Source organism: Pteropus vampyrus, unplaced genomic scaffold (assembly GCF_000151845.1).
Source record: "Pteropus vampyrus isolate Shadow unplaced genomic scaffold, Pvam_2.0 Scaffold46, whole genome shotgun sequence".
Classification (NCBI taxonomy): domain Eukaryota; kingdom Metazoa; phylum Chordata; class Mammalia; order Chiroptera; family Pteropodidae; genus Pteropus; species Pteropus vampyrus.
In genome coordinates, this window is record NW_011888827.1 from 4,329,220 (window position 1) to 4,344,527 (window position 15,308).

Consider the following 15,308-nt stretch of genomic DNA (forward strand, 5'->3'; position numbering starts at 1 on the left):
CCACATTTGATGATTTCCTAGGAAGAATCACAGGACTCAACATCTAGTTTTACTCATAGCCATGACTCATTACAATGAAAAGAGACAAAGCGAGACCAGAAAGGGAAAAGGCTCATGGTGCAAAGTCCAAAGGAAACCAGGTGTGAGCTTCCAAGAATCCCCTTCCAGAGGAGTCACAGAGGGCCTGCCGAAGTCCCCCAGCAAGGAGTTGTGACAACATGTGAAGTGTTGTCAAACAAAGAAGCTCATTAGAGACGGGATATCCAAGGTTTCTATTGAGGGCTGGACATATAGTCATCCTCCTAGCATAAGTCAAAACTCTAGACTCTCAGATGGAAAATGAGTGTTTAACATAAACCATATTATTTTCATAAACCTTTTAGGCACAGTAAGCCATTTTTATCAGAAAATAATAGGAATCTTTTGAAATCCAAGTTCCCAGACTCCGGCCAGGGCCAAACTTTTGAGCAGGCCTTTCTAAAGATAATGGTTTGGGGCCTGCTGTGTTAGCTCTTTTCCGTACAGTTCACAAGTGTGTTTTCTAAAACTCAATAGTGAATTCAAGCACAAATCAGCTTCTCTGGACATTCTCTCCAACTCATGCTGAGCAGATGCACTTGTCAATGAATTCAGATTTCTTCTGTCTAACAATTTAAGATGACTCATCTAAGACACCTGTAAAAGATGGCTCTCAGTCTCAGCCATCTGGTAAAGAAACAGTCTATCTCTGCTTCTACACTTGCTTGGGCATGAGGTGAAAGTGAGAATTTGTTAGACCTTTTTTAGAAGCTTCACATTCAAGCATTTGGGTACTGTTAGACATGGCTGAGGTCTTCCCTTGCATACCAACCCTAACCCCAACCCCAACTGATTTTCCAGAAGAGAGTCTCTTTTGGGGAGCTTGATGCTCATCCACTCCAGAACACCATATCAGGGGGTGCAGCAGCTCTTTCTCCTTCCAACCAAGGGGCCACACACTTGGTCACAAAGTGAAATTGACCAAAAACACTTTAACTCTCTCAAGGATGTTGATGTTTTGAGGGGAGACACTAATTATATCATAGCTTTAAAGGTGGACCCTCAGACACCAACCAGCAAGATAGGAAATCATTTTGGTGCGACAGGAAGCTGTCCTGAAGCCCCTAAATAGGCATTCCACTCACCATGGAGTTGCTACATTTAACAGAAGTCTCAGTTTGTCCACCGAAAGACTGAGCTGACTTGACATTCTTAACCATTTTTTGTTGTTGTTGTTGTTTTCACAGTAATTACAGTGAGGATAATTCAGGTTAAGCCAACTGTTCCCAAACATTTTGGAGCAGCATGTAGGGGATGAGGTCTAGAGTGACTCTTCAAATTATCTAAATTTCTATTTATCCAGATTACGTTTGGCCTTGAACAATTCATATGAGGTTACTACCATAGTATTTCATAAATGGAACAAGTAGACAATTGACAAATCATTTTCAAAGATAAATTAGTATTTAACACCTGTGAAGCCAATGTGCTAGGGGATGTAGAATATAAAAAATTTGTTTTGCCCTTCAGAATATCATGAATCTTGAATAGACAGTGTGGCATATGGGAAGGGCCATTGGACTTAGAACTTGGCTCCTGGACTAAGAAGATGGGTGGCCTTGGGCAAGTCACTAGATAGCTTTGAGCTTCAGTTTCCTCATCTGCTCAATAGAGAAAATAATTTCTCTCCATCACAGAGTAGGTCTAAGAATCAAATAATGTAATTAAATTTATGTGGAAGAGGTTGGTAAACTATAAATTGCATGAACGTGTGTGTGTGTGTGTGTGTGTGTGTGTGTGTACATGAACGCATGCACTAAAAGAATAAAGGAAAGTGACTGCATTTAAGAAAACCTGCACGTTTAATAAATGATGGCAATAACCCAGCCCCATTATGGGGAGCAGTTACTGTCATCTTCTGCATCGCTGATGGCACAATTAACTTAATTAACACATACCTCTGCGGTGAGTCTGCTGAAATAACACTTTTCCTTTTTGCATACCCCTGTCTTGCCAGCAAGGCATCTCTAAGTGATGCATCTTCCAAGTGGGGAGGCCAGAGTATTAAATGGCTTTGAGTTGGTATGCAGAAAACAGAATTCCAGAATATCCGCATTTTAGCAGTGCAAATTGCCTAGAGAAATAATTAGGAGCCTCATCAAAATCTTGTAGACTAGAGCAGAGACCAATATCTCCTAAAGTGGAGGCGTGTCTGGGTGAGATGGCTGCGATCCCATAAGAAAGTCGATCTCACCGAATCCAGAACGACTCTCCACAAAGATAGCATCCTATTCAGCATGGGGTTCTAACAAAGGAGCCTGTGATCTTTGATCTATCATGGTGATAATAAGGGGTTTTGATAAATGAGAATGAGTCTGGGTCTAGATAGGAGCAAGTCTATAGGTGGTTCACTTTGCCATAGGATACATCCCTGCTGATAGCTTTGATTAAATGCTATGCAGAGCTGGAGTGGGGAGAGCTGGAATGAAGGAACATATCACTTCTATTTGGGAGGTCTTTAATTTCATTCCAGATCTTCAGAGTAGTTGAAAACATCTCAGGAATGTTCCTCCTACTCTATTACTTTCTCTCAATTATTCTACAGATCCATTCATTTTCTACCTTTCTACCTATCTCTTCTGACTCTGTAGAGCCTTATTTTTATTTCCATTCATGCTGACAATTTATCGTACGCTTTCAATATTATTTGATTATATTAGATATGCCACTCATCAATGAGATTACACTATCCTTCAGAGCCAACATTCTTCTATATTTCCCATTGTGACCTAGCAGAGAGCTGGTCCATGATAGAGCCTCAGTAAATAATTGTTGACTTGAATTTATTTTCCTTTCTTTGTCTTCTTTCCTTAGAAATTAGATGGACTGGTTCCACCAGTTCAGCTGCGTATGTTGAGACCCAACGTAACAGTGGCTGAAATAAGACAAGTTTATTTGTCTCTCACATAATAGTATGAAGGTGGGAGGTCCAAGGTGGTCAGACATCTTGACTCCAGGAGGTCATCTTGGGACTCAGATTCCTCCTATTTTGTCACTCTGCCCACCCTGGTTGTTATTCTCACCTATCTGGTCAAATATAGCACATCAAGAAGCAGGATGGAAGACTTTGGAAAAGTGTGGAGTAAGGGTGCCCAGCAGAGATTCTTCACATCATTTCTGTCACATCTTATTCATCAGATCCTGGCCACGTGACCACACTGGCCGCAACGGAGGCTGGGAAGTGGAATTTTTATTCTGGGTGGCCAGATATTTGAATAAAAATCAGAGCATTATTAATATAAAGCAGTGGTTTTCAAAGATTTTAACCATAACTCACAATAAGAAAGACATTTTACATGATAACCCAGTACAGGGCACCATATACACAGAGAAATTAAAAAAGTTTTTTGGAAACAATACTTACCCATATTTTGCGTAATGTATTTTTATATTTTATGTTTTATAAAATAAGTGTTGTTTGTGACTAACGAATGGAGCATGGCCTGCAATTTGAAAGGCATTACAGAATGATAAGAGAAGAATCCTAGAGGGTGATTAAGAGTCTCTGCCACTGGGAAGGAAACATTCAGGTCCATCCTGGGGCAATCCCTGACCTGCATTGTCCGTACTGTACATCACAGTAGTAGCTACTGGATAGGCACAAGAAAATAAACAAGTCAACCAAAGCAAACCGTCCATGAATCAATCAAGCAGTCAATGAATTCTTAGAGAATACAGACGAATCTCTATTGACCCTTGAGGCAGAATATTGAAGGCTAGGGGGGTTCTTTCACCAAGAGGTACTCTATGGATGGGAAAGAAGAAATTCTTTTTGTCTCTTAATAGAATCGTGGCTAGATGAAACACTCACACAAATATTCACTCCATTGATCCTTCTGTATATTAAGCTTAACAGATAATTCAAATCAAAACCAAATTGATCTCATTTTAATTCTTTGTCATGGCCTCAAATTTATGAACTGTGTCAAGGACGACCTCGTATATTCATTGTGATAGTGTAGCTCCTAGGCTATCCTAATTCACTTTTGTGCTAGAGTAATCTATATGAAAGATTTGTCATTCTGTCTATACTTCAAATTTGAGAAAAACCTCATATTGTGTGATGTTTTTTTTTCTTGACAGTTTCAACTGACTTTTGTCAGATTTTTGACAGGAGAAAATAAAACCAGCATCTCTAAGAACATTACACGGCATTTGTTTTCAGAGCAGCCGCTTTGGATGAGTTCGAAATGACTTTTAAATGATGTCACAATAAATGCTTTAAAACAGGCCCCAAATCCTTTGTGCTACAAACAGCGTTGGCTTAATTGGTTCTGGTGGGGACGTCATCATTAACCACAAGCTAATTGTCTTAGTGGGCTCATACTACCGTGCTTCCAGAGGTTTCCGTCTGGGTAAACAATGCATTCCCATGGCATTTACTGAAGGATGCCTGGGTAAGTGGCATGACAAAAACATGCTGCATTACAGAGCCTTTCATTGTTGCAGCCAGGGCCTCCGAGCCGCTCACTCCCAAGTTTTCGGTTGCCTTGGCTGTTTCCTTGCTTCACCAGGGCTGGGAAAGGCCCCATCCCACCAGTTCAGACCTAATGAGCATCAATAGGGATAGAAGTTTTCACTGTCTTAAAGGCTGCTAAAAGGCTTCTGAAGAAATGAGTCAGTGTTTTCAGCTTTGTTTTCATTCTGCGTCCCAAAGCTCATCCGGATTGCATCTGTGTTTGCTGCAGAGAGAGAGAGAGAGAGAGAGAGAGAGAGAGAGAGAGAGAGAGAGAGAGAGAGAGAGAGAGGCTAATTACTGGACAAAGCTGGGGATTAAGCTTCCCTCTTGCCCTTATGAAGAAACAGTTCCCCTGGAACAGGGTTTAGGGCTTATTAGAAGAGAGGTGGAGAAAAAAAGGTGTTTCCTTACTGCAGCCATTCCCCATTCTTTCTGGATGAAGAGAACTGAAAGGTAAAGGGCTTTTAATCCAGCACCTTTGGCAATTGCCAAGAAAGCTTTGTAAGTCCCCTGAAGATGGGGTCTCTTTTGCCATATATCCAAGCAATAAGACGTGACAGGCACTTTATTTCATCAGGGCTGTACACCTTGAATCATTTCGTGGCATAAGGCCAAAGTACAAATGACTTCAATGCTCACAAAATGCAATATTCTTTAACGAATGCATTAAAATCCTTGCACCCGCTTATTAGTACTAAGAAATGAGAATTACTTGAAAACTAAGGAGGAAGAGAGGTTTCCTAAAATAGGTTCCTAGGGGTCAGGCAACCAAGAAGGAGCTTTCACTTGCAATAATGTTCAAAAGACACATCTTAATATAGTCAGCCTGGACAATGGCTCTGAAATCTGAGAGCAACTGGCTCTTCCTGTATCGCCAAAGGGCAAATGTTTTGGGAACAGCATTGGAAGGTGAGATCTCTGCCAGCATATGGACACTTATATTAGCCTTCTGCTTTGGATGATTACTATTTTCTCATTTTCCTAAAAGATTGTGCCACGTCTTATATGTTTATAAAAGAATCTTTAACACCCTTGGGTCAAATTTGGCTTTTAAAATTTTGCCTTTGAAGATGAAGGCTCCAGGGTAGTTGTAATCTGGCCCTTCTAAGTCCTTTCCTCCCCGAGAGAGGCATTTTTCTAGATGATTAGAGAACCTCAGGTGGGAACGTTACTCTGCCTCTGGCTTTATGCCTTAAAATATGACCTAAGGCAAGTTATCATTTCCCAGAAATGAAATATGTCATATGTTACTATTAGAGTGAACAAGAAAAAGAGCATTCCGTTACAATAATGGGTTTTGTTTAAAAAAATGTAAATGTCAAATCCCCAAAGAAATAATACATATTTGATAGTATGATAGGAACAGCAATACCAGTAATTGCATGAGGTACTTATATTCAGTATTGTTCATATAGCAAAGGGATTTTATTGTGTCAGAGGATAATGAGAAAAAACATCGCTCATTACTCAGGCAATCGATATACATTTATTGAGGTGACTGTATCACCCATCGGTCTAAATGTTGGGGAAGCAAAAAAAAAAAAAAATAGAACATTTCCTGCCTTCAAGGAACTTACATTCTAGTTGAAGAGACAGATATAGCAAGTAACCTTAATGCAATGTTACAACAGCTGTAATAAAGATTCCAACAGAGCCATGAGAGTCCACTACAGAGAACGACTCTTTCTGAACAGAGAAGTCCTTTCTATTCTTAGTGGCTTGTTAGAGCTGAGCTGGATCTTTAAATATCAGGATGAAGCACATATTAGGCAGATGGAACAGCGTGGGCAAAGATGTAGCAGCAGAAAAAAAAATGTATGGCACTTTTAAGTAATAGTGAGTAGTTTTGTGTAACTAGAGATGTAAGCTTGCCAAACTATCTAATGTCATATACTTTGATTAACTAGTTTGAGTTAAAAAAAAAATGTGAGTGATTTCTGAGCAGTATAATTTTACAAAATGAATGTATTTTACATTCTATTCTATGGGGCCAAGGCAATGAGAGTAGGAGACAAAATATTGCATGGAATAAAACTGTCATTCTCACCATGACTCATCTGTTAACTTATGAAAATACACTTAAATCAAGAAGTGCAAGAAAATTGCTCACTTCACATGCTTACGGCTGGATTGAACCTAATTTTGTAGCATTAAAACCAATTTCTTACTGAGAAAACATGTCACAGAAGATGGCATGAATTTTTATAATTATTAATAATATTTGATATTTCGATGTCACCTTTTATCCTGAGATCAATCCTGTACACACGGGAACACATAAGCTCCAAGGAAGCAGAGATAATATTAATACAGTAAGTCACACTGCATTTCTATCTTCCATATTCTAATAGCTTTCTAGTCGTGCGTTTCTCTCACTTTTAGAGGACAGTGGATATAGTTGTAAAGCAGTGAATTTTTATTATATCCTACTGCAAGAAGTCTTAAGGTAAGGTAGAGAAGTCTGATGTCCTAGGGGCATCAGCTTTTGATACATCCATTCACCTTTCCTTGGCTTCTTTGCCTGTCAATCTACTTCTGAGCGGAGGATGTACCAACAGTGGGCTGTATCTTCACGAATTCAACTTCTTCAAGAGATTAAGAAATCATCATCATCATCATCATCATCATCATCATCATCATCATCATCATCACACCAGAACTGCTACTGCTGCTGCTTATAAAGCACTTACTTTATGCCTACACTATTAGACTATTCTAAGAATTATATACATACACACAGTTTCACATCAACATTATAGGATAGCACTGTCCAATAGAACTTTCTGTGAGGATAGAAATGTTCTATATCTGTGCTGTCTAGTTGTTCAATATGGTAGCCATTCGCTACATGTGCATATGATAAACTGCATTTTTCTTTTATTTAATTTGCATTAATTTTCATTGAAATAGCCACATGGCCAATGACTATTGTATTGGACAACACTGTTACAGAGGGTGGTGGTTTATCTTTATTTTATTTTTTTAAAGCTCTGTTGTCATCATCAGTAAGAACTTAATGAGGACTAGTGTGTATGAATTGTTCTAAAATATTTTTAAATCTATAAATATTTTAAAAAGAAGTCCCATATTTTACATTGGGAGAACTTTAATTCCATCCTTCTCCACCTTATTAAATTTTGATTAAACAGATGCCTGTAGAATATGAGGGTAACAGAGTCATTTTGAAACAAAGAACACTTATGAAAGATGTGGATGATGTCCTTAAATAAAATCTTATTGTCATCCAACCATCCCACATGATCAGCAACCATAGGCACTAGTCTAGCCATTGAAAATAGGAATGCCAATTACTGACTTTCCAAAGAGAGACATTAATCTCCATTTATAAAATGGAATGATGAAAGAGGGTTTTATATTTTGGGTGTCTATGGAGAAAATCAGTTTTCAGATAAACTTTTAATTTGGCACTTCTTTCACTAAAACTACCTCCCCAGGATTTCTCTGGTTTGTGTGTGAAAATCTGGAGAGAAACTTCCTCAAGATGAAGAAACTGATTGGAAAATTTAATTACATTCTTGCTTAGTCTACCCTGTAACTTAGATTGTTACCACTGCTAGAAAGAGAACTTAAGTAGCCCTTGGTTTGAACCATCTGTCGCAAAAATGTGACATATGTTTGCTTTGTTTACTCAACAACCCAGTGTAAACTGATACACCGAACAAGAAATCCGTGTATGGGATGTGTGTGTGTGTGTGTGTGTGTGTGTGTGTGTGTGTGTGTGTGTGTGTGTTGAGTGGGGGTGCTTGATGAGGGAATTAATCCTCTTGTACCTGCCCCGGAGGAACACGTGCACAGGAGCGCAGATCCGCGGTATGTTCCCGGGTTTGGGGCGCGCACCGAGGCGCAGACACTGTCCAAACAATGTGCTGCACGCATTGGAGCAGCCGCGGCAGCCGAGGGGCGCGCCTGGCTGATGTGTAGTTGAATGGAGAGCTACCCACCCCTCCTCCTTCTCTTTTCTCCCCCTCTTCTCCCCGCCCTTACACCCGGGCCTCAAACTTCAACCAAAGCCCATGCCCTTTTCAATTAACCCCCCTCGATCAAAATGAGCGTTTCTTTTCTCTCCTCCGCAGCCTATTGTCTGGTATGATGGGTTTGCAGATTTGACAGCTGGGTTCACCCAGACTTGATTCAAACTCGGTTTCTCTGGAAGATGAACTTGGATATCATCAAGGTCCCCGAATACAAGCCTTGAAAGCCTGACGGCCATCCCCTACTGCGGGCTGTTGTTCCCCAGACACCTCTCTAGACCCAGTGCAGACTTAGGTGCCCGGAGCGCCCCCGGGCGTGCCGGGAGGAGTGGGACTGGGGTGGGGGGTGGGAGGTCAGCAGCTTGTCTGAGAACGAGTGGCCCTAGAGATTGGGATGAAGTCCTCTGTATATGTTGGTCTTTTAAATGTATTATTTTAAAATTTACTCTTGAAACAGCCAAAATGGAGGTCAGCTTATAAATTTCCCAAAGCCAGGTCTGACGCGGTTTAAATGCGGTGGGCCAGGGGTTCCGCTTTTGTCTCCTTGTTCAAGCTCAAGGAGAGAGGTAGAGACTCTGTGAGACTGTGTGTGAGTGTGAGCGTATGCGCGTTGGCTTGGATGAGTGGCTGGGCGCACCCCGCGATCGCTGCCCCGAGGGCCTGGGTCTGAGCGTATCTTTATCGCGCCAAGTCTTGAGTCACAGCCACGAATGACGTGGAGAAAAACTTTGTCTTCGGAAGAAGGGTCTGGTGTGATAGCACTAGGGCGTAAGAAAGAGTCCTCGTGTATGGTGCCTGGGCGTGTGTGTTTGGGAGGGCGGGAGACAGAGACAGAGACACACAGACACACACGGACACACACACACGGACACACACACACACGGACACACACACACACACACACTGGCAGCGTTCGCAGCCGGCTGCATAGCGCTGCCTGTCCTGTGCGCGCGTGCTGGGTCGGTCCCCGGGTCCCACCACAGGCGAGCGGGTTCATCTGCGGCGTCCCTGCGGGCGAGTATCGGAGGGTGTGCTGCGCTCCAGAGGGGCCCCTTGGCAAAGAAATCTGGCCCTGGAACCCGCTATCCTTCGCACAGCTCCCAATAACCACTAACATCCCTAACCGGCATCTGAGCCCTAGGGGGCTCTGCTCGGGAATCGTCCTGGACCAACTAGGTCCTCTGGGTTCTCGAAGATTACCGCATCTTTCTTCCTAGAGCAGAGAAGCGAGCCCGGAAAGGGAAGAGAGAGACACCCCCTAAAATAAATTTAAACAGTCTGGCTTCTCACTGCAGCCGGACACGGTCGGTTTGAGTCCAGGTTGGTGGCATTTGGAGTTTTTTATTCTGTCGGTTTAAGAAGCCATCGCCGCTCCCCCACTTTCCCTCTTCCCCTCTTGCAGGCGCCCCTCAACTTTGGGATCAGTGGGCGCGCGCAGCGTGGGTCTACACCTGCCCTGGCTCTCCGGGGCTGCGGCCGGGTGCGCTCGCCCAGGGCGGCGGCGTTGACGCGCCGGAGTCCGGGGTGCTGGGGTAGTGTGTGCGCGGTGCGGACGCTGGGGAGCGAGCCGAGGACGCGCCGCGGGTAGGGGCTCGCTACCCGGGTCTCGACTCCAGCCCGGACGTCGGTTTCCTCTCGTCCGGCCACCTCTGAAAGAAGGAGAGCCGGGGAGGAGGGAATACGGCGATGGGGGGCAGCGATTGGTGGTTTGGGCGGGGAGGGCGGGCGGCGGAGCCAAAGAGCTGGCGCGCAGAGGGGGCAGCGAAGTTCCCCGGAGAAGGGGCTCGTTCCGCGCCAGAGCTGGCGAGAGATCCGCCGCCGCCGACTGCTTGGACCACGGGCGGCGGCAGGCTCCGCTCGCAGCGCTTGGAAAGTAACGTTATTTATTTATTTGCTGGCGTTCAGCCTCTTGGGTTGGATCCGATAGACACCCCTTCGGACTTTGGGACCCCCCGCCCAACCCCCCCGCCCCCCCATCTGCCGGTGTGGGCAGCTCCCGGGAATACACGCGCACGCATCCCCCGCGCCCCCTCCCCGCACCCAGACACGGGTAGGGGGTGGGCCCTCACCCGGGCTCTGGAAAGTCCTCCAAGGCGGGAGCAGGGGAGGGCAGAGGGGCCGAGGGGTGGGGGAGGCCCCAGCGCTCTCGGCTCTCATTTCAAAGCGCACTCTCCCTTCCAGGTTGGGTCGGACCTGAACCCCTAAAAGCGGACCCGCCTCCCGCCCTCGCGCCAGCCGCCTGCCCGGAGCTAAGTCGCCCGCGGCGGTGGCGGCAGACGGACCGCGAGTTTCCTACGGCACTGGATGGAGCTGAACTTTGGGCGTTTAGAGCAGCAAGGCCGTTCGGGGATCGCTGCACGCTGAGCTCCTTAGGAGAGACCCAGGAGCGGCTCGGGATTTTGGGGGTGGGGTGGGGACCAGCTGCGCGCCGGCACCATGTTCCTGGCGACTCTGTACTTCGCGCTGCCGCTTCTGGGTAAGTCGAGGCTGCCGCTAGCTTTCTTATCCGCTGAGTCTTCCCGAGGGGTCCTCACGGCAGCTCACCCAAAATTGAGGCGCGGGTGCGGTGGGTGTGGGAAGGCGAAGTTTTGATTTGGAGAAGGGGATCATGAATCTTCTGCACCCTGGCCTAGGGAGGCGATGGCGGGGCGCAGTGGCCCGCAGCGTTTCGTGCTTGGTTTGGATTTTCTGTGGTTTTTAATGACCTAGCCTGGAGGCGAGTGGATGGGGTCCGAGCACTCCAGCCCGGCACTCAGCGCCGGGTGCGAGTCCCGGGGAGCTTGTGGAGATGCGCCGGGCAGGTGGGGTGTGGGCGCGTATTGGACCAGGATACAAACTTCGAAGGGAAAACTTTTCCCGGAATAGCGCCTCGGTGCTCCCCCACTGGACCGGGGCTCGCCCGCCCAGCCCGCCGCCGCTCTCCTCTGCGGGAAGCCGGCCGGGCCGATTGTGCGGCGAGGGCCTGGGGCTCCCGCAGCTCTGCCCGGAGGCAGCGCTTGGCTTTCTGGCAAACCGCAGAAAGCCCGCAAAGCCTCGGGGACCCTGGAGCGTGGGGTGGCGGGGGAGACCCAAGAGGCAAGAGGTCCCCAGGAGGGAAAATGGACTCTGGGCGTAGAGGGGCGGGCCCGCTCCCGGCGCGGGGCGCCGCGGAAGCCTGGTCATGCACGCACCCTCCCGCGGGGTTGAGGAGTCCGGCCCCTGCCCAGCCACCCTCACACGCCCTCCCCTCCGTCCGCAGACGTGCTCCTGTCCGCGGAGGTGAGCGGCGGGGACCGCCTGGATTGTGTGAAAGCCAGCGATCAGTGCCTGAAGGAGCAGAGCTGCAGCACCAAGTACCGCACGCTGAGGCAGTGCGTGGCCGGCAAGGAGACCAACTTCAGCCTGACATCCGGCCTGGAAGCCAAGGACGAGTGCCGCAGCGCCATGGAGGCGCTCAAACAGAAGTCGCTCTACAACTGCCGCTGCAAGCGGGGTATGAAGAAGGAGAAGAACTGCCTGCGCATCTACTGGAGCATGTACCAGAGCCTGCAGGGTACGCGCCCAGCGTCTTCCCCCTCCTTCCTCCCCTCCCCCAGGTCCTCCCACCCTGCCACCCCCGCTGAAGCAGGGGGGCTCCTGAGCCCCCGGTCTGGCTGACCTCATGCTCCACTCCTCCCCAGCTGCAGGATGAGGACCTTTCATTGACCCCCAGGGACAGCGGCAGCTGGTGTTTGCTGCCTCCCCAGCAGCATTGTTGGGGCCTGGTTGTTGGAAAACCTGTGAGGAGGTGAGGGGGACACCCCGGGGACCTCACTGATCTCTTTGAAACCTGGTCAGAGCATCTAGTAGGAACCCATTAAAGGCCACTCAAGGAACCACAACTTCTCTCTAAGGAGAGCTGGCTTCATGGGATAATAATACAAAGAGTTGCACTGCATTTTGCCTGGAGTTTTTCTCTTTATTCTTCCCTTCTATCTATTCTGACATAAGATAAAGAATTAAGCATAAAAGGTCCAGGAGGTTCTAATCTATCTTTAACCCCCTCAAACCTGATTAAAGTCAGATGTGGGAAAAACGATTTGTCGTCTTGGATTAGCTGAGTCTTGAACCAGCTGATGTGGTTCAACCTTGGTTAATGTAGAAGTGGCTCAGAGAGGGAAAGGTCCACTTGTCACAAGCATCCATTCCAATGGCAGTTTTTTGGTCCTTGTATGACAGAGGCAGCTTGTGTATGTAAATTTAACACAAACATCCAGTGTATTCATTGTCCACTGGGACTCACACCAAAAGATTGTTAATATACAGATTTGATTTCTCAGCCGCCGCTTCCTCCAGAACCTATTAATGAAAACCTATTTCAAAGACTGTTTAATAGCCAGGGAACCTGTTTTCTGACCACATGCGGTGTTTCAGGAGCAAAGAAATGGGGGCCTCTTTTGAGTCACCACCTTTTTTTCCCATTGGTTCTTGGAGACAAGCTGGGCTTGTGATGTCACTGGTTTCTTCCTCTCTGATTTCATTCCTTTGCAAAAGTGGGAGAGTTTTCTGGCCAGATCAGGCTAAGTTGCTCTCCAGTGTTTTCATGGTACTCTGTGGAGAGCAAGGACAACAGGGCCAGAGGGAATGAAAAGAAATAAGCATCGCCAAATCAATGCATTTGAAGTCTTTGGAGGTTTCAGCATCTTTTTGTTACACAATCTTAACATAATGAGAATTCAGATTCAGTAACAAACACTGCCTGAAGTTTGTCTGTTTTCCAGCTCTGAGCCAATCTTTCTGTCATTTTTAGGAAATGATCTGCTCGAAGATTCCCCATATGAACCAGTTAACAGCAGATTGTCTGATATATTCCGGGTGGTCCCCTTCATACCAGGTAAGCAGATTTATACTCTTCCACTCTGGTTCCTTTGCCTGCTTGAAATCCGTTTGCTTGCATTCTCTTTGGCTCTCAAATACAGTATAAGTAGGTAGTTGAATGGTGCAGTGTTTCTGGGAAATTAGAAATAGGATGATGATAATGAAGAGGCAGAATGCCTAGAGATGATTGTATGACTTGAAAGTAATTCTAAATGAAGCAGTGTGGTGTGGTGGTGGTTTGAAGAGATTGGAGGGAAGAGGTTGGAGGGAGGAGACTCGGTTGAATTTTTTTTTTTCACATTAAAATATGATTGGCCAACTCTTGCAAAGGGAGTGCCAATTCTGTCTGTAGGTGGCAATCGTATTCCCTTCTTGCTACATACCGTACACAGTGCCTCCCTGAAATGGGATCTGTTTAAATGATGCCACTGACTTTACGAGACGTCTGAAGATAACCTTGGATTGTCGAAGAATTTTGTATTTGCTCACTTGTCTGCCTTTGATTTAAAAGATTAAGCTCTACCATTTGTTAACAGTTCTTTTGTCTCTAATTTTTTTTCTGAGCAAGTGTGTGCATATATATGTAGGAGAGTATATTCCTGCCCCGGTAGCCCTTCAAAAAGTAGTCTCACTTCCCATGGTTGGTTTTGTCTCTCTCTGCAATTCCACGTTTGGTTTAGAAGTGAACTTAGTTTTAGGATTAAGTTTTTTACCTCTGTGTTCAGACAGCCATGTGAATAATGAGTAAGGCAGTAATCTGTCTTAATGACATACAGATTCCAGACTGATGTTGTCTTTAATGGTTTACAGTGAAGACATTTTCTCAAGTGTATGTAGCCATCACAAATTATATGTTTCTCAGTGGTTAAACATGGTGGTTAATGTTGAATTTGATTCTATGAGGTGATGGTTCATTACTGGTTAGAGAGTTCCAGTGTTCTAAATGTTTTGTTTTCCTGCAGAGAGTCATAGAACCAAGGGAGGGTGTAAATACTGATCTGTGCGTGTATTATACATACATTTATTCATTCACAAACATCCATTGAGCACCTACTGTGTTTTAGCCATCAAGATTTTGGCAGGTAGCCAGACAGATGTTGTCCCTGCCCTCATGAATTTTAGACAATGCCAGCGACTGACGTTTATCAAGCCCTTATTGTATGCCAGGCACTGTGTTAAAAGCTTTACATCAGTGACTCATGTAACCATCATCAGTGCTTCTTAGATATTCTTACTTCCATTCTACAGGTGAGGCAGTTGAGGCAGTGTGAAGTTAGGAAACCAGTCCCAAATTCACAAAGTTCTTAAATGCTGGAATCAGAATTTACACCCGGATGTTTGATTTCAAGATTTTGTAAAATCTGCCCTTTGCTGCTCAGAGTGAAGACCTCAGAACAGCAGCATGGAGTCACCTGGGATGTGGTCAGCAATGTGAAATCCCAGCTCTATCCCAAACTTACTGAATCAGAATTTACATTTTAAGAAGATCCCAGGGTTGGGTGCTTCAGAATGCTCCTGAAGCTCGAAAAGCACTCCTGCACGTTATTCTGTCTTTTGGTTCAGAGGAAAAGTGCGTGTGTGCGTGTGTGCGTGTGTGTGTGTGTTTTGGGATAAGATATAAGGGTACAAGTTTAGTATCAGTTATTCAAACATTATCCTTAAGAATGCCCCAAATTTCCACTCCAAATCTCTACTAACGCTCTCTGTCCCCTTGGCTCAACCAAGACAGTGGCCCAAGCAGTGAGAAGAGATATACAGACAAGTGTATGTGACCATCTGGGTTCTCATGGGAGCAGGTCTGTAGGAACTAGGATGGGATGTGGCAGATGGGATACCAGATGTAAACTTGGCCTTTCTAGTATTTTTGAGGGACAGTGCCTCTTGCCTGCTGCCTGCCCCGTGGAAGCGCTACTTCTCATGCCTGGAAGGATTTGAACCTCTCC

At 45.7% G+C, this 15,308-nt stretch overlaps 1 protein-coding gene across 1 annotated transcript in view; it reads left to right on the forward strand.

Moving 5' to 3' along the window:
- The first annotated feature begins 10,961 nt into the window (after positions 1-10,961).
- Positions 10,962-15,308, forward strand: part of GFRA1 (GDNF family receptor alpha 1) — a 196,400-nt gene continuing 192,053 nt past the window's right edge. Inside the window, exons 1-3 of the mRNA XM_011359314.2 lie at positions 10,962-11,005; positions 11,768-12,061; positions 13,298-13,381. Of these exons, the coding sequence (XP_011357616.1) occupies positions 10,966-11,005; positions 11,768-12,061; positions 13,298-13,381 (418 nt within the window). The 5' untranslated portion in view covers positions 10,962-10,965. The remainder of the gene's footprint in view (positions 11,006-11,767; positions 12,062-13,297; positions 13,382-15,308) is intronic.